The sequence below is a fragment of the Oryzias latipes genome, chromosome 1 (assembly GCF_002234675.1).
Source record: "Oryzias latipes chromosome 1, ASM223467v1".
Taxonomy (NCBI): Eukaryota; Metazoa; Chordata; class Actinopteri; order Beloniformes; family Adrianichthyidae; genus Oryzias; species Oryzias latipes.
Window position 1 is genome coordinate 17,838,473 of NC_019859.2, and position 25,024 is coordinate 17,863,496.

The window sequence follows — 25,024 nt, forward strand, 5'->3', positions numbered from 1 at the left end:
TCAGCCTCAAATACAAAATACAAATATACACTTTATGTGTTCGAAGTTTCATAACCCGCTATTGTAGCCAACACAAGTTGTCTTTAGCTTTCATCTATTTGCTCAGATGCTGTACAGGACAAGTACAAAAAACAGAAAAGAAAAATGTAGAAAATAAGAAAATTTATGGTGAAATATGACATTATAAATTTTAACTGTAAATGCAAAATATAGTTGTAGCTCTTAATGTAAAGAAATAAATGTTCAATGTTGAATCTAATAGTTATATCTAAGTGTAAATATAAATGCACAATCATATTGTGAATATACACCTTAAATTGAAATACTAAATATAAATGTAAAAGTTGAATAAATGCTGACCTTAAACCTTATATGCTAAATTTAGATCTACAGTCACTGGGCACTCTTTAGGCATGACATTCCAACTGCTCGTTAACACAAATTTTTGAACAGCCAATCACATGGCAGCAACTTAATGCATTTAGGTATGCAGGCATGGTCAAGACGATCTGCTGCAGTTCAGAGCATCAGAATGGGGAAAAAAAGGTGATTGAAATTATTTTGAATGTGGCATAGTTATTGGTGCCAGATGGGCTGGTCAGAGCATTTCAGAAACTGCTGATCTACTGGGATTTTCACCTACAACGATTTCTAGGGTTGACAGGGAGTGGTCAGAAAAAGAGAAAATATCCAGTGAACGGCAGTTCTGTGGACAGTAATGCCGTGTTGATGCCAGAGGTCAGAGGAGAATGTACAGATTTAAGCTGATAGAAAGGTAACATTAACTCAAATAAACACTGGTTACAACCGAGGTCTGCAGAAGAGCATCTCTGAACGCACAACACGTCCATTCTTGAGGCAGATGAGCTACAGCAGCAGAAGACAACATCGGTTACCACTCCTGTCAACTAAGAACAGGAAACTGAGGCTATGGAGAGCTGGGACAGGAACCTTTGGCACTGCAGGAACAAATATTTCAACACACTTAATTATTAGAAATTGTCAAAAGTGTAGAATTAGAATTTTAAAATATTCAGCTGGATCCATTCTCAAGAGGATTCGATTTTAGTGATTCAGTCACATAAGGATCATCAAAGCAGCCTTTCTTTACCATGGAAAGTCTTTGAAAAACAGTTACTGTCATGTGGAGAGTCATTGTACCTCTGCAAGCACAAATACCTCTAAATTTATGCTCCTACCAAATTTAGGATATTATGTTTAGGCCTGGTGGAATGGTTGCTGCTCTCACCTCACAGTGAAAAGGCTGTGGTTCAAATCCCGGCTGGGTCCCTCGGTTTGGGGTTTGCATGTTATCCTCCAAGCACTCCGGCTTCCTTCCACAGTCCAAGACATGCTCTGTAGTAATTGCTGTCTCTGCATTGCTGCTGTGCATGTGAGTGTGTAGTTGTGTGGCCCTGCAACAGACTGGCAACCTGTGTACCTCGCCTTCGCGCAGCAGTTGCAGGGACGAGCTCCAGCAACCCTGTGACCCCAAAAGACATTCAGCAAGTTCTGAAGATGAATGGATGGATGTTCCATACATTTTCTTTTGCTAACCCCTAAGGTTTATTTTTACTCTAACCCTTAAACTAAATCCCCTTTATGTTGAAGTCCTAAATCTAACCAAGAGCCTATGCAATATATTCTATAACATTAGAATTGTTCAAATGCTCTAGCAAGGCCCACTAGTCTCTGTGAGAACATTAATGAGTGAGTTTATTCAGAGTTTTATTTAACTGGTTAGCAAACAAACATGCATTGGATGACAAATTGCATTGATATATGGCTCTGCACGAAAGACTTGAACTAAACTGGCAATTATTCATCCTTATCAAGTCGGTTGTGGCTGAATTAAACTCTACAAGAAACTTAACTTGCCGCATGGCTCTGAGATTACTGTGCTGTTTGAAAGTCAGACTTTTTATGGAAAAATTGGGGTTCTCCCAGCTCATTTTTGACAAATCAAACTACTGTCTTCCTGGGGATGACACACCTGTTCACCTTTCGGCATATCCCTTCAGGGCAAAACACCCTGTGCAAATTCCTTTTCACTGATTCACACAGGTTGTTTTGCAGAGATTTTTATACTGATGTTCTTCCTGACACGACACTGCATTTGGTCTGAGCTGGGGACTGACACAGGGAGATCCAGACCTGGGGCCCCCTTGTGGCTACATAGGTAGGCAAAGGCGAGAAGGGTTTTGCCCAAGGACCCACACTGGATGATGCTCATCGCGCCCCCTGGGAAACCAACTCTCGGTTTTGAGCCTACATGCATCCAACGGAGTCACTCAACCGCTACTGACAGCTATTGAGCTATATTAGCCACAAGTGTAACCCTTGTGCTATCTTAGATGACCCCACCCTTACATTGACGTGTTCTCCCTACCATGACAAAGGTGGATAAAGGTGGAAAGATTTCATGTAATTCATGGACACCAGTGAAGATCACAAATCGTTGAAGAAAAATGGTTCAGCGCACTGTCTAGTGGGTCTAGATGACCCAACTCCCAATGTTAAAGTGCCTAGGATAGCACAAGGGTTAAAATTACTTGGATAAAAAGATGATTTTTCTAACATTAATGGCTGCATGCAGAACTTTAAAATATAACAAGCTTTAAATGATAATAATTATTCTTTGTTCATGCCTTCACATGCATCTATAGAAATCACCAAATCCATCCAACTTCTGAATTTGCCCTGGTGGGGTCACAGTGCCGCAGAAACCTGTCCGTGATACTTTTGGAGCCACATGCCCCTTCTCTCCGGGGGTCTCCGAGGTCTCCAGCTTCCTCCCACCGTCCAAAAACAGGAATCATAGGTTAATTGGCAACTCTAAATTGTCCATAGGTGTGAATGTGAGTGTGAACGGATGTGTGATTGTGACCCTGCAACAGACTGGCGACCTGTCCAGGGTGTCCCCTGCCTTGGCCCATAGGTGGCCGGGATAGGCTCCGGCAGCCCCGTGACCCCGAAAGGGATCAAACGGAAGAAGATGAATGAATGTCCCTTAAAGTTTTACTGAAAATAAAAATATTATCTGCATCGTGATCAAATCAAATCAAATCAAGCTTTATACATATGGTACTTTTACTATAAAAACTTAACACAAAGTGCTTTACATTGACTTATTTTATTTTATATAATTGTTGTTTTGATTTGAAATAAAACATATCTGAATTGAATTGAAAAATAAAATAAATAATATAAAAACGAGCATGGAAATGAAAATAGAGACCCCTCCCCAGACCTACACAAACCCCCCCCCCACCCCTTTCCCACCTCCCACCCCCTGAACTGATGGGGATGGACAATACTTTTTTGCAAAAGTATGTCTCTTGCTAATAATTCACCAGCTGTTTTGCTGACAATTCACAAGAAATAAAACGATGAGCAAACATAAAAATACGATTTCGTTAAATATTGTGTCAGAAAAATTATTCTAATATGAAAACAATACACAACCACATGCCCATAATGACACAAACAGGGCTTTATTAATTTAAAAACCATACAAAATGATAGAGCAAAACATTATTTTGTATACAAATGAAAGCTACTCTGCCTTAAAAGATACACTTGAGGTCTTTCACCGATCATACACAGTTTTGCAAACTACACCTAGTGCAAACACACACTTACCACACACTCTTTAGCTACAGCTATGCTCTGCCCACAGTACCACTGTGTTTTGTCATCAAGGTTTGCGCACACACATAACCAATGCATACACTTTTTCCTGCATATTGTTCAGTCAAAATGATAGAAATAAAAACTTTTGCTTTTACACATATACTACTTTTAAACATTAAATTACACAAAATTGCATGCACATGGCCAAATGAATGTGAAAAAAGTGCATTCACTTTATGAGTAGCTCAGCAAAGTCATTTATGTTTAAGAAGACAGAATAAAAACACAATGTTGAAGGACTGCATGGTAGTTGTTCTTCTACTAGACTGAACATATCCTATGTATTTTGGAGCCGTTATATTTTCCTCTTTATTTGTACCTCACAAAAGGGGTAGTTTGGTCTTTAAGAATCAGCTTTGCCATAAGTCCCATCCGGTGGTCGGTAGCACTTGGGGAAAGCCATCAGCTGCAACATGTTGAAGGCATATTTCCTGCATCTAATATTCTTTTGAACGTTCTCAATCCGGCATCCTTCTCTGATGGTTAAGTAAAGGTCAAGACAAATGGATGGGAGGGGAGGGGAGGGGGGGGGGACAAAAAAAGGAAAGAAGTGTGAGGTTTTATAGAGTAAACAAAGAAACAAAAAAGATGTAATCTCTTAAAAATGCAGTATTCATTTTTGTAATCAAACATCAGGATTTTTGCATTTTGGTCTTTTTATTTATTTTTGGTATGATGTAAAACTTTGGTCGAACCCTCTAGAAAACAGAGACAAGAATTCATTTTTAAAAATCTTTTCAGATTTAAAAAGAAACCCAAGAGGTCTTTCCTTTTATGAAGACGTTTGATTGGATGGTTTCAGGAAAGTTGGAACTGACCATAATCAACACGTGTGTTTGAATGAAAAAATATATACTATTTTCTCTACTGAATGAAGACGTTCAAATGTCACGACTGCTGCTGGTCCCAAAAAGAGGGTACAGGGGGAACAAATGGCTTAACAAGAAGAAAGTTAAAAAGAAAAAGTAAGATTCAGTTGGGTAGACATGTAGTGACTGATGTAGTTCTATGACATCACCCTTAACATAAATAGCAATTGAAGGGATGATCTAGAGATAAAGATGGGCAGATGTTTTTTGTGGGGGCTGCAGTGCAGAGGTAGAGTGGTCATTTTCTGATCGCAGGTTCGGTTTTTCACAAGACACTGAACCCCACATTGATCCAGGGGAGAGAGAGCAGAGCAGGAGACTGAGAAGCATTTGGGTTTTGAGATGGAGCTGTGCTGGTTTGTTTCTTTTTTTCCCGCCATGGTCCTCAGCGATCTTATACTGCTGTTTTTTTATTTTAGTTTGGGAAAGGACCTTGGTAGTATTTATTTGCAGGTTTTTTTTGTTTCCTTTCATCAGTTAGACATTGTTAGGCAGCATATCAGGGAACTGCTGACTCTGGTCAATGTGGCTGGATCAGTTGTCTTCCTGATTTATTTCGTTTGGCCATCCCAATCCCTCTGTTTTGTCTTTTGTTTGAACTAGCACAGTAACTTATTTTTGCTTTACAGTACACAGTTTCTTTATCCCCCAATAAACTGTGTTCCATAACTTCCTGGTGTCCAGTTTTAATGTTCTGGCCCTTTGTGATCATTTCCACTAGACTGAGACAGGTTTTCCTGTGAGGGCCGTAACATCACTCATAGGTAAGATTGTAATGACTGGTCCCAGAAATATTTCCAGAAACTACTATTAAAAAACAAAATCTGCCACGCTACCGTCAGATGTCAGCTACAGCAGTGGTCCACAACCCCTTGGGGTGCCGGTACCGCTCTGGGGCAACTTGGTACCGGGCCGCAGACAGAAAAAAAAATGCATATGCTTGTTCAGATTATTTCCGTTTTGTTTATTTTTTTTCATACAAAACTGAATGTTTATTTTGAAAAACAAGATTCTGTTCACCAAAGCCATCTGTCTTGACAGATCATGTGACTTCAAGCCAATGCTCGAACTCAAAGTTAGCTCACCGCTTAACCCTTGTGCTATCTTAGATGACCCCACCCTTACTTTCACGTGTTCTCCCTACCATGACAAAGGTGGATAAAGGTGGAAAGATTTCATGTAACCCATGGACACCAGTGAAGATCACAAATCATTGAAGAAAAAAGGTTCAGAGCACTGTCTAGTGGGTCTAGATGACCCAACTCCCAATGTTAAAGTGCCTAGGATAGCACAAGGGTTACACGGTAAAAAACAACAACAATAAAACTGATTGGAAAGTTTCTTCGGGGAGAAAAGCGCCAAGGGGGAAACGGAAGAAGAACCTCTGACTTAAAAAAAAAAAATAAAGCTGCTATTAACAGACAAAACCAAGACAAAACCAAGAGTCTTCCTTCAGAATGCTCTGCCTATGTGGCAACTGACTTTTGAACGATTCCCACATGCAGATAATAAAGATGCAGACACAGTGGATTCACATTTATTTTTATGTTTAGAAAATATCAGTTTTAAAACCGTTTAATTTTATTTTGCTTTATTTAGCCATCCCACCTGAAGTTAGTGTCAAGTTGTGAGCATTTGCTTTGACGTTAAAGGGAAAATCTTCATCACAAACCCTAAAGTTAAACCAGCCGCATTTCACAGAGAATGAAGATTCAATCAAATAGTTTCTGATTTGTGTAAACTTGTAAAAGGGACATTAAGAAATTTTCCTACTGGAAGGGTGAATTATAGGCAGGCATCTGTTATGAAACCTGAGCACACAAAAGGTTCCTCTTTGTTAAAAAAGCACAATGAATCCGAATTTATGTAAAAACTAAATGTGATCAATCTTTTTGCCCTGAAAAATGATCTTACACTGGGTTGAGTTCTCAATGGTGTTCTATTAAAAAAACTTTATTGTTATTTTTACTGAGGTATTTACAAATCAGAAACAACTTCTACAAATCAACAACTTTGTGTCATTGAATCTTCGACATATAAAAAAAAAAAGATAAAAGAAAAAATGTAGTGCTCTTAGATCTTTTTTAAAGAAAAATTCTTTGATTTTTATTTGGAAAATTACTTCCAGAAACTGGAAGCTTAAAAATGTTTACCACTATCTTTGGCCGCGTTCGGACTGGTTCGTGAAAAAATTTTTTGACCATAAACTGGTCTGTGGTCTGAAAAATGTTGGAGACCACTGAGCTACAGCTATATTATACGAAAAGGATGTTACTGTTAAACTTTTTTCTGTAGGCCAAGACTCCTTTTGCTCATTAGACAGTAGAAAGACCTTTCAGTGTGAAATCTCCATTCAGTTTAAAAAGTTAGCAATAAGCAAATATTAAATAATTTAACAAAAAAAGATAAGAAGAGAACTACAGAGTCTTTTGAAGCAAAATAAGGCCAAATTTCATCATTGAGTCTTCCGAAACTTCTAAAAAGGAAAGATGATACGTCGCAGTCAATGTAGCTGCTTTCCAAACTTAATCCAAACATTTGTGATTTAATGGTCAGAATAAAATATCAACCCATGTGATTTGAAAATCTTTTAATCAATATCAGCAGATAGAAACTCTGATATAATCTTATAATATGCTGAGAGAACCCACTATATTTTAAGTAGAGGGGAACTTTGTGTGAACTAGAGGTGAGAGATTATGTTAGGATTTAGATATGTTAAGGTGTCTCCTGGTGTCTGGTGTCTACTAATAGTCCAAATAGAACCATATGGTGGAGGTGAAAATTTGACTGATGTTACAAACCTCTAGAGACTATTGGTGAACTCTGCCCGTACTTTGATTTTTGGATCCGTTTCACTTCAGAACCAAAATAATCACAGTTTAGATTAGTGCATTTAAAAGACCACCTCCTCTGCTCATTGACTACAAAAGAAAAAAGGAGTGTGACGGGAAGTGGATCAATGCAGAATAACTAAATAAGGATGTGGGATGAGTCTATAGATGTGTTACAGTTGGATTTTCCGTAGTGTCGGCTCAAAGGAGGTCGATGTATTTTGTTGTTATTGAAGTTTTATTGCCTCATGTCCTACATCAGGAGCAGATGAGTGATACATATTTGAGACGAACTGTTTCATTGATGTTTGTCAAATAAATATGTTTAAAAAGTCCCAGAGAATAAAATAAATAAAACATTAAATGAGTTCAAATGTTGTAGTTTACATGTTAAACAACCTCCTTAGCCATTCATTTTGTCCTTTGGCAGGTGGTATAGCACTACCACCACCACTGATAGAGCTCCTGCTTTGGTTACTCCCGTTTTGTAAAAGGTCATCTCAATTGATTATGCTGACATCGCCTGAAGGACAGTGCATACTGATTTCTGTCAGTATTCACTGACAGTAAGACTTGTTTTTGAGTGGGCTTTGAAAGATTGGAGACCTTTTATGACAGAACTCTTCTTTTTCCTGAGTGTCAGCTGGACTGCAGCAGACTGCTGCTAACCTGAGAAGGGAGAAGCATGGCTATGAAATTAAAAACTAATGGTTTTTATTGTCACACCAGTGCAGTAAAAAAAAAATCAAACGTCTTTTAAACAAAGTGAAAGCAAAACCTGAAATAAATATAATGCTGCTTCATTTTAGTCATTACTTGATTAAATGATTTAATATTTCTAATAATGTAAATAAAACTCGTTTTCTTCTGTTTATAACCTGCTAAACTAATTCCTTAAGCTCTGAACTTTGACTATTCAAACCATAATAAAATCAGTTATTTAAAATCGTCCAAAGCAATTTTTTCTTCCAAAAACAAAAAAGTCATTACAGAACCCTCTGACGGCTCGGTGACATGTTCAGAGTGCACACCGCTTTTGCCAAAAGACAACTTGGATAGGCTCAGACATGACTAACTCGCACAAAGTGATGGATGAACAAATAATCACGTTTGGTATTGTTTCAGTTGGTAGAATGGTCTCAGCAATTCTAATTCTGTATGCATTCTAAGTTATGTTTTTAGTTCTGCTCACCTTCATAATCATCCTCACTGTTTCGAATCAACAGGATCTTACTTTTTTTGTGCTTCTCACATCAACAATCTTCTGTCTTTGCCTATTTTCATTATTCTGTTCAGCTTAAACCTCCTGTCTGTGTTGTATGCACTTGGTTCCTAAATGTGTCACTAATCAATGTCTGCTTCATATCTACCACCAGGATCTATAGAGTTCAGGGTCCTATCCTTAAAAATTGACCAAGAATCAGATAAGAAGTTGTGACATTTTCCATTATAAGGTTAAATACAGTCGGTTAGTGTGCAGCACAGCATAAATCTATGCCATTTAGGTTTATTTTTAAGAAAAGAGGAGTTCGGATCAGAGTCATACTATAAATAGTTGACTGATCAAATGTACTGTTTTAATACAAAAAAATCCTTAATATCAGGTTTAGCTTTAACAGTCAACAAAGGTGTTTGGGTGTTAAAGGATGATGTTAGTAAAAACATGAGTAAAGCCCGATTTCATATTTAAAAAGAAGGAATTAACTGGAAAAATGGAAAACTCAGAGTAAACATTTTATGTACACCTACCTTGATATTAACGTCCTTGACCGACAATATTAATAAGAGCATAAGTCCTGTTTTTTTTTGCATAGTTGAGATAGAGGTGTGCCTCTGAAGAGGCTTTTTTGGGATTGTTTTTAAACATAAATGGGCTTGCACTTGTCATTTCCCTATAAACAACCAGTTGCCCTTTCCAACTAACAACCTCTAGGGCACAGTAGGTGTGTGTATCATTATCTGCTACTGACAGCGCCACCCAAAACAAACATGGAGGAGAATCTGATCGTTTTCCTCCAAAAGTTTAGATCATGCAGGACAGCAAGTAATCAAACTCCATAAAAATGTGACTTGTACTCCAGAGCCATTTATATTAGTTTTTTTTCTTATTTAATATGCATTTTTTGCTCCTGCGACATGTGGTTAAATCATGGTATCACCACGTATATAAAAAACTATCAGAAGACAGGAAGGAAAGCAGGTAGAGATAGCATTGTCAGCAGTTTATTGATATTTTGCAAGCAGAAAAACAAGACTTAAAATGAGCCAGACCACCAGCAAGTGGGAGCTAACGAGCAGCAGGGCAATGGGATAAAAGTGGCGTGATGCTGGTTTGTTCTCTGTCACAGTGCCAGCTTCAGGGTCCTCCCACTGCCACGTGTCTCCCTGGGTCAGCCGACTGCAGAGTCGCCCATCAGAGTGAAACAGAACGGACAAAGACAGATCAAAAGTCTGGAGCATTAGTACGGTAAAGACACTGTCTTAATGGACTTTCTTGCACTGATTGAGCACTTATGAGCGCTTGGTGAATCGTGCCTGAATGCCCACAAAGACCAAGAGCCATTATTACATTTTAAATCAATAGCTTACAAATGCAGCAACAGATAAGCAAGCTGTGATGGATGAAACAGTAAATTGAGAACAAGCGCAGCATTAGAGTGAATCCATCGAGGACTGATGAAATTAGCATGCAGTTTTAATGAGAATATAATGAAAAAATGACATCAATGGCAGGCAATGTTTTAAGAATAATAATAATGGATTGGATTTATCTGCGCTTTTCCATACGCTCAAAGTGCTTACAATATGTCCGTTAATAGGTCTCATTCTTGATTTGTCTGTCAGCACAACTGACCAAACGCCAAACTACTTCTTTGAAAAGCAACTTCAGTTGCTAAAACTAACTTATTTCTTGGTTAAAAAAACAATTTTTTCAGGGAAATCGATTAGCTATGAGAAGTAAAAAAAAAGTCATTTACAGCACCGTGCACAAAACAAACTTTTATCATTCCTTTCATATAAAAACAAACGTGTTTTTAATTGCACACCTAAAAATGTCCACCCACTGCGGTTAACATCTTTAATTAAGGTGGTCACAATACACAAGTCATATTCAAGCTGTGCATTATCACTGACCTTCTAGGTATAATATTCATTTAATTCTTGATATTGACAGTGGCAGTAGGATGATAAATGTATTTTGACCCAATTCATATCTTTCTCTTGGATCAATGCCATTCTGTATCATCTAAAATGTTTTATGTCAATATATTAAAAAAAATAATCAGTGGCTTTTTAGAACTGGTAACAATGAAAAAAAAAAACTAAAATAAGAACATGCTGATGTCTCATCCAATTCTAATTCCTATTTTCTTTTTCACAAATACACCCATCGAGCTTCTAATGTGCTGGTAAGTGTCCAGATGTAAAGTTGAGGAAAAAAAAGTATTTGATCCCTTGCCAATTTTGCAGCTTTTGACAGTCTGTCATCCTAATTTTAAGTTTATTTAAACAGTGAGAGATAGAAAATTACAAAGAACTCAAGACATCAACTTTAAAGAATTAATATACATTTAATTGCATTTCATTGAGGGAAATATGTATTTGAGCCCCTAGTAAGAGTTCAGGTTCACACAGACCAGTAAGACTCTCCTCATCAACCTGTCACCTGTTTTGCAGACACCTGTTTGCACTAATCACCTGTAGAAAAGACACCTGTCCACAGAATCAGTCAGACTTCAAACTCTCCAACATGGGAAAGACTAAAGAGCTTTCAGTGGATTTAAGGAAGAAGGTTGAAGACCTGCACAAGACCAGAATAGAATACCAAACACTATATCAGCTAGAAGCTGGGGGTCTAGATGACAACTGTTGATGCGATTGTCCATGACCATCAATCCACCTATAGGTCTCAGACTCATAACAAAGTCTTCAACATTCTTGTGAGAGATTGGCTTTAAATAAAACAAAAGGTTGATGATCTCAAAGCATAGTCACCAAGAAAACCATTGGTAATACTTTACGCCGCAATGGTTTAACATCATACAAAGTACTCCTGCTTAAGAGGGCACAAGTGCAGACCCGTCTGAACTTTTCCAATAAACACCTAAATGATTTAGGTATTGGGAGAAGGTCCTGTGGTCAGATGAGACCAAAATGGAGTTGTTTGGCATCAACTCACCCAGTCATGTTTGGAGGAAGAGAAATGCTGGGTGATCGACCTCTGATCGGAAGATTACAGGTTTAATTCCCATCTAGCTATGTGTCGAATTGTCCTCGGGAAAGAGATCGAAACCCACTTTGCCTCTGGTGGTAGGTTGGCGCCAGTGTTCGGCAGCGGAGCTGCCATCAGTGTGTGTGAATTGTTGAATGCGACTGTAACTGTAGAGCGCTTTGGGCCTTTGAGGAAGGTAGAAAAGCGCTATACATATATATCCTCACTCTCATGCTCGGAGGGGGAAACATTATACTCTGGGGGTGTTATTCTGCACAGGGCTACTTCACCGTGTTGATGGGAGGATGGACAGAATCGTTGAACGGTAAATCCTGACTGAGAACCTCATTCCCTCCTTGAGCCAGGAGGCTTAGAATGGGTGGTGGATGGGTCTTCCAACAGGAAAACATACAGCCTAGGCAGCCAAGGAATGGCTGAAGAAGAAGCCTATCAAGGTTATGGAGTGGCCCAGCCAGTCTCCGGACCTCAATCCCAGAGTTTCCAAGTGACAGCCACCAAAACTTAATGATTTAGAAATTGTTTACAAAGAAGAGTGGACCAAAAATGTCCTCCTAATATGTGCAGAAACCTGCTCATTAACTGCAAGAAACGCCTGAGTAAAAGGGGGTTTGCCATAAAGTACTTTCTGGCAAGGCATTATAAAATACTTATTGTGCTCAATGAAATGCAAATAAATTTATATGAATACTATAAAGCCAGTTTTTTTATATGAAAACTGTTAAGTAACTTTAAAAAAAAATACTATAAAGTCAATTTCTTGATTTTTTTAATGTACCTACCAATAGTATTAGACTATTGGTAGGTACAAAATCAGCAAGGGACCTAATACTTATTTCCTCCACTGTAAATAGGTCACCAACATTCATCTGTTAAAAGTATGCCATTCATTGACTTTAGCTTGGAATACTTCATGAGGGTCTGCTGTATTGGTTTTAAGGGTAAAGTTTTTTATCAGAAAAAAACAAAAAAAGATTCATTACCCCAGTAATTTTCTATGCTTTCTTCAGCCTGTTCAGGGTTATAGGAGCCTATCTCAGCTGTCTTCTGGAAAGCGAAACCCTGCACCTAACCCTTGTGCTATCTTAGATGACCCCACCATTGTATTGACCTGTTCTCCCTACCATGACAAAGGTGGATAAAGGTGGAAAGATTTCATGTAATCCATGGACACCAGTGAGGTTCACAAATTATTGAAGAAAAAAGGTTCAGCGCACTGTCTAGTCGGTCTAGATCAGTGTTTTTCAACCAGTGTGCCGCGTGGGAGATGGTCAAGTGCGCCATGGAGAAATTGCCCTCATTCACTGATCTAAAAACATTTTCCATCTCCAGGATTTCAGCTCTGTGTTCACCCAAACAGGCCCTGATAAAACACTGAGTAGTTAGGAAGATAAAAGATCTTAAAATTACTTTTTCTTTGTGTTTATTTAATTCTATTAAAGACATTTTGATAAGAATCACGGTACCGCGATTTAGCTGCAGCTATAACTGTGTAAGGAAAAGTCCCGCCCCTTTAACTGTCTCCGCCAATCATTCTTGAAGGCTTAATCACATGTCATCAGTCTGACCAATCAGAAGTGATTAAAGTATTCACTTCCTTGTTCTTAATTCTGCTGATAAAGTCAGTCAGTTTTAACAAAGATACCAGCTAAAGCTCGTCTTTAGCTGGTGGTTCATCTCTTAGAAAAAAACAGCCGCAACTTCCTGCTTTTTCTGCCACAATTGTCACAAAAATCCACGTGAGCTTGCGCGCGGGGGGGGGGGGGGGGGTCGATCAATACAGACCATGAATTTCTGCTTTTTTTTTTTGGGGGATGCTGGTGTGCCGCTGGATTTTTGTAAAGTGTGCCGTGGCTCAAAAAAGGTTGAAAAACACTGGTCTAGATGACCCAACTCCCAATGGTAAAGTGCCTAGGATGGCACCAGAGTTACCCGGTCACCAGCCAATCAGAGAGTCTCACGGAGGCATTAAAACCATTCAGTCACCCTCCTGAAGACAACTTGAATCATGTATGTTTGAGACTTTGATAAAATCGAAGTACCCAGTTAAAGCAATGAACAAAATTTGATCTATTGATTCTGAAAAAAAATTCCTTTATTCCATTGCTTGTCCTTTTTTTATAAAGTCACCAATGTATTTTTAAAATAGAAATACACCAGATACTATTTCTGTTTTTTTCTTGTTAAAACCACATTACTTGGGTCCATTAATGTGTGTTATTGTGAGATAACAATAAACCAACAAAAACTTTTCAGATCAGTGAAACAAACAAAAGCATAGGGTGATACTAAGTATTACACAAGGCAATATACTAATAAACTCCTTGAAATGTGTGTTTGGGGTCAGATCTCAGTGGTGACACAAACATGTCCTTATTCACAATGAATTCTGGGTAACCAAACAGGTTTTTAAAGTTATTTTTCATGCATTGTCTTGATCAAATCATACAAATGAATTGCATGTATGCATGCTTGTGACAAAAAATGAAGTTCATGTTTAACCTAATAGAAACGGGTTACTGTGATTAATGAAGCAAACAAGAAGAATTATCAGATGACACAACCAGCGGTATGTCTTTTTAAATAGATTACATTTTTTTTGTAATCTTTGTCATTTTGCTTTTGTTTGCACGCTTTTCCAACAATTCCGAAATTATCTTATAGCTTCCAGTTGTCTAGTTTAAATGAGTCAGTATGGGCAGGCCACTTTTTCTTCAGACACGCTGGTCTATCAAGGCAGATGCAAAAGTTGCTCCCACTGGCTTATATGAACAGGCAGCACTGTAACTGCAATGATCAAGCTGATAGAAAAGAAACAAATCTCATGGAAGACGGTGCAAACAAAATACTCTTGATGTGTGAGATGGATGTTGTAGGGGCAGGTCAACGTAAAATGTGCACTTGGAACAACAGCTTTTCTTTAAAGGATGTTAAAGAAACCTTTTATTAAAAACTTTAGATTTGTGAAGTGTGTGACATTTTAGTTTTCCCAAGCTAGACTGACAATATTTAAAAAAAAGTCAAAAGGTGCAAAAATACCACAAAAATCTCAATGCAAGCCATTACTTTAGATTCAATTACATTTGGTTCTGTCTTTTCTTCTAGAGTGGTTTATTGTGAATAAGCTGAATACTGAACACAATGTGACAAATCAGTTTTACAAATATTTGACATTTCTGAGTGTAAGTCCATGTGAACAAAAAAGAAAACATAAAAATGGAAAATTACTGAAATATTACCAGCATGGGGTGGTGTCTTATAACTAATAAAGGGAAGCCTGAATACATGACAGTGTATTAAGGTTACTATAAAAAAAGGTAATAAAAAATATATGAAAGCAAAGTCTTAAAATGATCTAAAAAATGTTGTAAAATTATGTGACAAAAGTCTAATTAAAAAGATAATAATCATGCAATACAAAAGTTACAATTTTTTTAATTCTAAAATAAGGACCTTTGTATGGAGTCTCAAACTGCTCATAATTAAATAAATAAATATGACCTTGTGCAATCACATACTCAACCAATAAATCTCTCATAAATGTATAAAAAGATCATGAAATTGTGAAAAACATGCACACAGATTTTAAATTAGCCATCATATTATTAAATACATTTCATTTTGCTTTAAAAACATTTTCATTATTTTAAAACAACATTTTAAAATATTAACTTTTTAAACTTTTTTATCATCATTTTACAAGTCAACTTAAGTAAAATGTTGACTTTTTCTCATAATTTTATGATTTTTTCCATCACAATTTTTTGGAATTTATCCAATTTTTGGACTTTATCATATTTTGACAACTTCCTTTTTATTAATTTTGAACTTTATTCCCTTACATTTATTCGTTTATTTTTCCTTTATGGTGGCCCTTATACTCCATTGTCTGACTCCCTTCTTACTCCACTTTATGTGCTTTCATGAGTGAATGGAACTGTGAGAGACAGGGTTTCAAATAACTTCCTGTCTTTTTTTTTTATTACCTCACATGCACTTTCTAGACACTTTAAATGAGATCATTTTTTGCTTTAGTAAAGCAGATTGATGTTTTAAAGCAATTCTGTTCAGAATAGCCAGAATTAAAATAATAACTTGCACCCTTTCACACTCTGACGAACAGTATTTTGCTGTGAGCTCACCTCCGCATACAGTCCAGAGCTCGAACGAAGAAGTCTTTGCTGAGCTGGTGTTCGTCCCGCAGCAGGGCGCACTGCTCTAGTGTGACAGACATGGATGTTCGGTCTTTGGCACTTTTACAGCTGGTAAACCTGATACCATTTAACCTTCGGCAGATCTGATGGGATGAAGAGACACAGTTACATCCATCTGTACTGGAAAAATGTGACATTGTTGTTAGCAGTGGTGACTTATGGAGAAAAGACCCACTCATTTATTTTAAATGGTCATTTCATTGATTAAAGAAATCATTGCTCTGTATTAAAAAGTTAGTGCACTTGAACTGTTGAAATTAAAAATATTTTCTGTTCTGTGGAAGTTTTTTTTAAATTCATAATTCACTATTGTCAATTCATTTGCAATTTGATTATGCAATTTAAAAAAGCAATTTTTAAATTGATAATTCAATATTCAATTCAGGCTTGGAATATGAAAATACCTTTTGCAATTTAGAATTCACTATTAAGATTTACAATTCAACATGATTATTCTATTAATAAAATAATAAATTAAAACAAAATCAATTGCATTTTACATCGTGTTTTTTTCAAATGAAAATGCATTTTGCAATTTACAATTCAATATTAAAAAAATGACATTTCAATACATGATTTGTTTTAAATTAATTTTTAAGTATCTTAAAATATATTGCATTTTAAATGTCATTTTCAAATGTAATTTTTGGAAAATTGGACTTCTTATGTAGCTCAGCTGTAAAAGCAACAATAACTGTTCAGGCTGGAGGTTACAGGGCAAAGGTGGGGGCACATCCAGGACTGTGTGTGTGGCCAGTTTAACAACAATTTTAAGTTACCATTTGACCTATGAATCATATTGGTGGATTGCGGGAGGAAGCCTGAGTGCCTGAAAAAAATCTATGCATGCTCAAGGAAGACGTTCAAACTCCACACACACTTCGGTAGGATTCGAGGTAGCACTGCTGAGTAAATACTTATAACATGCTAAAGCATGTTTTTGATTGTTAGAACATGGTTCCCTGACGAAGCTAAATACTATCAGAAGACAAGGATCTGCATCACGCCTGAATTAACTTCACATTACAGAGACAATCAGTCAAGAGCTCATCAGTTTCATATTTGGTCTCCATGACAAATTTGGAAGGGAAACAGATGACAGTTCATATCCGTAGCACAAGAGTTTGATTAAAGAAATATTTTACATTGATAAAGACAGAAAGTTATAATAACTCACAGCTCCAGCAATCCAGAGAATTTCCACATTCTTTCTCTTCTTTGTAACTACATTCTGGCCCAGGGTTTCAAGTAACTCCTTTATGTCAGTCTGTGCCTGAAAACATGGCAAACCTGTTTGCATAAAAGTTAAACTTTTGTTAGTGACTCTTTTGCACCTGTGAGAAAAAAAAGACATAGCAAGAAAACTGAAATTCCTTAAATGTTTTCATTTAGGATGTACTTTTATACACATGACAAATATTGCTGTAGTTCATGACCAGGTTTTAATTGCACCTTTAGAAGTAAGTCGTGTGTATTTCATGACATTAGAACATATTTGTACTCTGAGAAACTAGTAAACTCTAAAGCTAGGTTCACACCATCATCAGCAACGCATGTTCAAGGGTCCACTTTCCTTGGAATGTCTGTGTGTTACGGGTTGCCACGTTCAAAACTCTTTTCATCACATATAGCAGCACGCGTTTTTACAACTTTTTTATGACCCGTTGACATTGAACATGGGTCAATCAGGGACTCAGATTAGTTTTCACTATGAAACTCACATTACTCAGAGCATAGTTGGTTTATCTGGTGAACCCAGACACAATGACAAGCCTGTCAACATCTGCGTTTGGTTTTCAAATAAAGATAAACAATAGTAGCAATAAACCAAACTGTTTCTGTTTTGTGCCCAAATTTCACCTTAATTGTTACTCGCTGTTTTCAGCTAAACATTTTGAAAGACTGCTAAAAAACAAGAGCATGGTTTCACACAAAAACAACAGTGCTGAACTCAAAGAAAGGAACTACATTTTTTTTCTCACACTTAAGTGCCACATTTGTCAACAGCGTGTCTTAATAGGGGTGTGACGATAACCGCATCACCGTGGTGAGTGATGACGTCATTTTTTTAAAAGTTTTTTTTTAAAGTTCTGGATATGGTGCGTTATTGGAACTTTAATAAACACATTAAACACATTCATCTTTGCTGATAATTGACTTTTTCTGCTAGTCCTGTGTTCAGACTTGAAGGGCTTCTGGGGGAAACCTTTTATTACTGTTCTCCTTCACTTCCTGCGCACGGCTCTCACTTCTTGCGCTGCACGCGCTCCCTTTTCTTACACACATGCACGCGGTTTCAGCAGCACATACACATCCTCATTCTACAACAGAAGTTTACGTCTGGCGAGGAAATACAACAAATCTAAACTTCTCTAAACTTCTAATTATTAATTTCCACTGTATTCATTTCCATTACAAACTGCATGTGTTGTTGAGTGCGCTGGAGGATTTTGTTGTGTGTGTGTGTGTGTGGGGGGGGTGTTATTACTGTTCTCCTTCACTCTTTAACACCAAACATGAACGCGCACTGTTCGATTTCGATGAATATCACTACATATTTTGTTTGGGAAATATTTTGTGCAGCGCAAAGTTATGTGTCTGTATAAAACAAGGCGGAGCCTCCTGCCCCGTGTTCTTCATGGGTGTCAGGCTTCATGGCTACCGGAAAGGTGACAGTGTCTGTAGTCTCGTTTATTACTGGGCAATATATAATATTCTGAGAAGATGTCTGTACCAAAGAGCACAGGTGAAACTCGTGTGCAGCTGGAGGCTGCGGTCAACCACAGCGCCCCTGCTGGTTCATCACAGCGGTGATCAAAAATCCCACACGATCAGAGCTATATCTCTAAACTGACACTTAAAGCAAACAAAAAGATTTATTACATCTAAACTGGTCACTCTACGTTTTACTAACTGTTAAAGATGGTGTTAGATCTTAAGTGATGTTTATATATTTGCATATTCTTTTTGTTTCTTGCCTGCAGGTTCCTCTCTAAATTTTTTACATATGACTGCACCGGTTGATGGTTATTAGACAGCATTTTTTTTAAAAGACTGGGAATCTCTGCAGCAAGAAGACACAGTTTTGGTAGGACACTTTCGACTGGTCTCACTACTAGTTTGAGCTCAGCACTACCAACTGTTGTCTTTTGGTTTGAAGTGGAGAAACAGTATTCTGCAATTTGTACATTTATATTTGGAAACCATGTTAAAAATCAACCATGCATTTATGTTTGAAAAGTAATTCCTAAATCCAATCCATTCTAACTGCACTTTTGCATTTATCTCTTTATATCATAGAATTCCTTTGATCACCCTCAAAATGATCTAAAATCCAGGTTGATTAATTGTTATGTTTCTTTTCATAGATTATTTTTATCAAAACCTAATAGCACCAGAAGATCTCAGTGTTACTTGTTTAAAAAAAAAAAAATCCTTAAGTGGGAATTGTAAAACATATTTTTTCAGTTGCAATCATATGTATGTAGATCATATTTTCTGTTTTCATTAATTTGCTCTCTAACAGACTTTTAATCAACTGATTGAACAATGAATCGGTGACCAGTTTGGGTTATGAGAAAAAAAACACACCTTCTGCCTTTAGGGCAAGATGTAAGATCTTCCATTTTGATTAAACTTCCAGCTGCCAAAGACGTTGGTGACCTGAAGCTAACTCTGTTTTGACACAGAGACACAGACCCGGAGGCAAAATTCCTCTGTACATGACACTCTGCACTCAACTTTTTGATGACTTTCCCATGTAAGACAACACAGTGTCATTTCTTTTAGCTTTTTGTTTTTGGAGCATATCGTCCTGGTACACTTGTTTATTTTTGTGGCAAACTAATTCTTATGCGTGCTAGGGTAAGTGAACTAATCAAAAGAAATGTAATATATTTTTAAATAACCCATGTTTTATTGAACCTTAAACTAATGGCTACTTTTCTATTTGAAGTTTACTAGAGACAGTATTTACTATAACGTAATCATACCGTAGTTTGATTGCATTATAAAATTATTAGTTTGATTGGGTAATGCTATCAAAACTGTTGTTCTTCTGTTTTCTTCCGTACGTTTTTTGTCGGCGCGTATCTTCTGCATACTTCATCTGATTTCTGCCATTCAAGTATCAAAATGTTCTACTAGTTAAGGACATTATTGTAATTTCTTCTGCAACTTATGGTTTTTCTGAAACTTCCAAAGTCCTGAAAATCTTAACTTCAGCATACTTTATGCTATTTCAAAATTTCAAACATGTATTTGCTCTGGTCTTTGTCTTTTTCCTGTTGTCTTTGAACAATTTTGCAAATATTTATAGTTTTTTAAATGTTTGAAGTTGTTTAAATTTTTAAGTATAATGGCAGTCAATGGAGACTGTGCTTCCACTACACTGTTTTTGAAATGTATCTCCTCCAGCAATTTTTCAGGTAGAGACACAATTCAAACTTTAAAATGTAGTGGGGCTTTGGGATAATCAGGCATTACTTGTATTTTGGAAATGTCAAATAGTTTTTGAACAACAGCTGTTTGAAATTTTTTAATCCAATTTCATTTGATTTTAACATTAGTGTGTGTTGCAGAATGTTCGCAAATCTAGAGTGGGTGACATACGGTAAGCACGAGTGTAGAAAGAGGATTTTTTTTAAGACAAAAAATTTTCTAACAATCTGCTGTGACTCAATCACCGTTTGTCACAGACTCATTATTCTTTTCAGGAAAAAGTAGGGAAATGCCTCTAGGTTTTATAAATGTAACCCTCAAACTTGCGGGACAAAGGTTTTTTCTTCAATAGCCCCTAAACTGACACAAAGATACCTAAACCACTGTCAGCAATTACGCAATTAAACATATTTCTGGTGGAAATACAACTTTTCTAGTTTCAAAATACAGCTATTTAAGTAGAAGTAAAAACATGTTTTAATGTTGTCCATCTTAATGGAGACCAAGCATATCATTTTTAAAAAGTTACATAAAGATAGAAGAAGATAAATTGTATTTGATCTTAACAAATCAAAGTAAAGAAAAGTAGACTTACATTCTAGTGGCACCTTTTCACTTAATAATTTATAATAGGCGTCTAATATCTCAAAGTTCTTCTGGTTTATTCTTTCTTGTAGAGAGATATCGCCAAACCTGCACAAACAAACAAGTGGAGTTAGTGCAATAGAATTCAGATGCTAACTTCACTTGTTACTTGAGTAGTGTAAAACCTAGAAAGAAAATGAAAGATCACAAAATTAATGTTTTAGTGTTTATTTGACTCCTATTTAAGATACTTTGATAAGTCACAGTGACAGTTTTATTATTTATCTATTTTTTCAATTTTTGTTTGAAGGTGTGACTTTTGATTTTTATCAAAGTGTACCTCAGCTCACCTCTCCAAAGCAATTGAAAAACGCTCTTTTCATACTGACTTGTTTTTGTTTTTATGGTTTATAGCACTTGGTTCACTGTTTTGGAAATTATATGATTTTTAATACACAAAACATGAATTATTTCAACATGCATTTTTTTGCTCACAGCCAGATTTTTTACTTGAAATGTTTAACCACTATTGTGTTTTTTTTGGGTGTAATATATGTATTTTTAATCCCCTTCTGGATTTTTTTTTTCTATAAATTTCCATATGAATTTAATCCTGATATTTAAGAAGATTCTTGTCTACTAAAAAGGGGGGAAAAATGCAGCAGATCCAGTGTAGCCCATTCATGTTAAAAAAAGGAATGTAAAACATGTTTAGAGTTGAATGATTTAAGAAGAAATAGTGTCTGTTGTACCTCTCGGCTATAGTTTGTTGTTCGTTGATGCCCACATTAAACAGGACCGGGAACACTCGCAGAGGTCTGCCGTTCTTGATCTCCTCTGGCAGAGTTTGGAAAATCGGCTGTGGTAATGGCACTTCGACAGTGAAATGGTCTCTGAAACCAGGAAGAAAAAAAGTAAAACAAAGTCTCTCAATATGATTTGCAGCTCAGCAGAACATGATGCCTTCAGGAAGTTGTACAATTTGACACAGAAGACAGGTGTGGGAAAAGGTTTGAAAAAAGAAATAGAATGGAATTCATGGATGACCGAGAGGCAAACTAAAAAAAAAAAAGTTTGGCAGGCTGACAGAACAACTGACAAAGTAAGTTGATATGAACCGTCTCACGCTAGAAAGCAGTGTACATGCCTTGCTGCAAGGGAACTTTTTAAAACGACATATACCCAGGATCAAAGACCTGAGCGCGCCGTTTGCTGTGTGCACATTTCTAGAGTATGGTTATTCATTTGTAGAGTAAAGCTCACTCAATTAAATTCCAAAGAGACTTCCCTGGTTCTGGCAGCAAGTGATTATTTACTTTCACATGGCATGAGTTTTCGATGACGCAAAATCTTTTCCTATGAAAACAGATCACAGGTAACTTCAGTCTAATAGAATTTTAGAAAATAGCATGTAAACCTGCACAGTACTGATGTTTAAGATTCTGTACTATTCTGTATTTATCATATTGTCAAGTTCAACACTTGTGAAATATATTTTCCCCCCTTGTTGACATTGAGGAAAGCTGAAGTCAATAGTCCCACGCTACCATGTATAGAAACAGGTAAAAGTAGATTTTATAAATAAAAAAGAAATATGACAACATCTCAGACACTCTCAACCAGTGTCTGATACTTGACTGTTAAACATGATTATGACTTTTTAGCCAAAATCTAAAACCCTCTGTCATTTTCTAGGACATAGTTTTTTGCAGAGCAGCAGTACTTTGCTTTTGAATAGTGGGCAGGACTGTTCCCCATCATCCATCTGTTTGCATGCTCCTCTGCTAGCTTACTGTCCCTCAACCCTACAAAAATGGCGAGCAATAAAGGAGTGATCCAGCCGTACAGTTTTGAGCCAGATGCCATCTCAGACGGGGAAAACAAAGGCACACATGGATCTATTTGTCTTCAAGTGGATGCATCAGAATGGAGCAGAGCCGGGAGCTTGTGGCATATCGATTGTAGCTACTAGGTAACAGCTACAAGCTTTTTCCAGTGACATGTTTTCATGTGCTCCCGATTCACAACGATTTAAATAAAGACATTGTCAGAAAAATATTTTTTCTTTATATATGCCCACCATCATGAGAAAAAGGCCACAAGAACATGTTAAAACAATCAAAACACAATGTTTAATTCAATTCAATTAAATTCAATTTCATTTATATAGCCCGATATTTACAACAATAGTCATCTCAATGGGCTTCATGCTGGTAATTGTGTAATACACATGAATCATAGAGAACATAAAGTCAAAAAATTCAATAGCTGATTGCTAAACTAAACTAAACAAACTAAGATAAACTGGGCTTTCCTGCCCATAGCCCCCATGGGCACTCTGTTCCACAGAGTGGGTCTTTAAACAAAATTATTTGGAACTTTATTTAGTCTGATTAAGATCTGTCGTAGGCTTCCACGGCGTGGGTTAGTGTGAAGGAAATTGTTTTATTATTATCATTGCTTAAATGTATTTTTTTTAAATGTATGTTTAAATGTTAACTCAGACTGACCTTTTCTGAAAACAGTTGTGTGTTTGTTCATCTGCTTCTCATCCCAGCTAGGATGAGGGGGTTTTACAACACACTGTCCTGAGCTGATAAGGGATCCTGTTTGAACTTAGAATCCACCAAATGGGTCATTATACGACAACCCCAATGAACTTTTCTCTTTGTCTTGAAATTGTCACCTCCTACTTGTGTTCTTCATAAAAGCAGCATGAGGAGAGGCAGAACCTTTGAGAAGAGAAGCGTGGTGGATGTTTTCTGTCACACTGGCTTCTTCTCCCTCGTGCATGAGAAACTTGATTCTTGTTGTGGTCTGTTGTTTCTAATTGTGTTTTTCTTTAATGTCTATTTGCATTTATCTGACAGTTAATTTCTAATAATGCACACCCCGTCGGCCATTAGCCCTTACAAAATCTCCATATTATGTCATATTATAATAAAGAGGAAACTGTGAGACTTTACCAGATAAAAACAGAGAATGCTAACGAGGATCGACAACTAAACAGGACAGATGAAAGTTCATTGAAAGATTGATGCTCCTTTTGTTTTCACTTGAAGTACATGTAAAATAAACGTATCTTAGGTCTAAAAAAATGTCCTGGTTAACTTTAGTATGAAAACAGCTTTAAATAGTTTTTTTTGTTCTTATCAGTTTGCATGTAACTGTCTTTTCAGATTTGTTCATCAATAAACAGATGATAAAGGGAAAAAATGCCTCACCGCCCGCCACACAGGAAAGGCTGAAGGTCACTCGGGTCTTCTGTTTTGGCCTCTGTGATCTTGAACATGACTTTGTGGAGATCTGAAATTCCAACCTCCATGTCTTCAAGCATCCCAATCTCCTCACCTTGAGGGGAAATATAGAACGAGATCATCAAAGATGTTCTCATCAGAGGAAGTACATTCAAAATGAGTGCATTCCTGTCTGTTATCTAAAAGCAAGAACTTCTGAATCAGCTGGATCAACAGCAGCTTCATTCATTCCGGACAAGGACATTTGCTTTATAGACTTTTTATTCTGTTTATATTTCCCCATTAAAAAATATGGCTTATATTTATTGTTACATCCTGGGAAATACTGTTTTTCAACAAAACAACCCCTAGTCACTTACTGATCTAATCTCCTCAAACTAATGTAATTGTTAGAAAGGTTTTTTTTATGCAGATCCTGGAATTAAACCATCTATAAGTACTCACTGTATGTGCTGAGCAGACTCTCAAACTGTGCAACTAGGCCAACAAGGTGAAGTTGCTTCAGAAAGCCTTTGTCCTGCATCCCCGCATACAACCTCATGACAAAACCACAGGCCAAGGCTGCCAGCTGTTTACCCGAAGCAAATAAATCACAAATAAGCGAGAAATAGTCATTGTACAGACTTGTAAAAACATGCAGACTTTTAGTATTTTTGTCCGTAAAACAAGGACAAAAGTGGAAACAAATACTTTCATTTGATGAGCAAGAACAGGAATTTGAAATATTTCACAGAGGACTTTCTGTGTAAACGTTGTATGTAAGAGAAGCCAGAAGAATACTCAACGGTGAACGACGTCACTTGTTTGCGGAGCAGATGTCAACAACAGTGTTGTCAAAAGCGGAGCTCTTTTTGTAATATTAAATTTATTTTCACGAAGGAGCAGCACAATTACAATCTTC

General features: G+C 36.8%; 1 protein-coding gene across 7 annotated transcripts in view; it reads right to left on the bottom strand.

Moving 5' to 3' along the window:
* Positions 1–3,475: 3,475 nt before the first annotated feature.
* Positions 3,476–25,024, bottom strand: part of inpp4b (inositol polyphosphate-4-phosphatase type II B) — a 164,570-nt gene continuing 143,021 nt past the window's right edge. For 5 of the 7 annotated variants that reach the window (XM_020703700.2, XM_023957535.1, XM_023957546.1 and 2 more), the window contains 7 exons: positions 24,568–24,691; positions 24,091–24,217; positions 21,619–21,759; positions 20,877–20,974; positions 17,019–17,131; positions 15,770–15,924; positions 9,598–9,794 (listed from right to left, as the gene is read on the bottom strand). In XM_020703700.2, coding sequence (XP_020559359.2) covers positions 9,620–9,794; positions 15,770–15,924; positions 17,019–17,131; positions 20,877–20,974; positions 21,619–21,759; positions 24,091–24,217; positions 24,568–24,691 — 933 coding nt within the window. In that variant the 3' untranslated portion in view covers positions 9,598–9,619. Of the gene's footprint in view, positions 4,170–9,597; positions 9,795–15,769; positions 15,925–17,018; positions 17,132–20,876; positions 20,975–21,618; positions 21,760–24,090; positions 24,218–24,567; positions 24,692–25,024 lie in introns of those variants that run through there. The other 2 variants (XM_023957536.1, XM_023957537.1) reach the window with 2 other exon arrangements.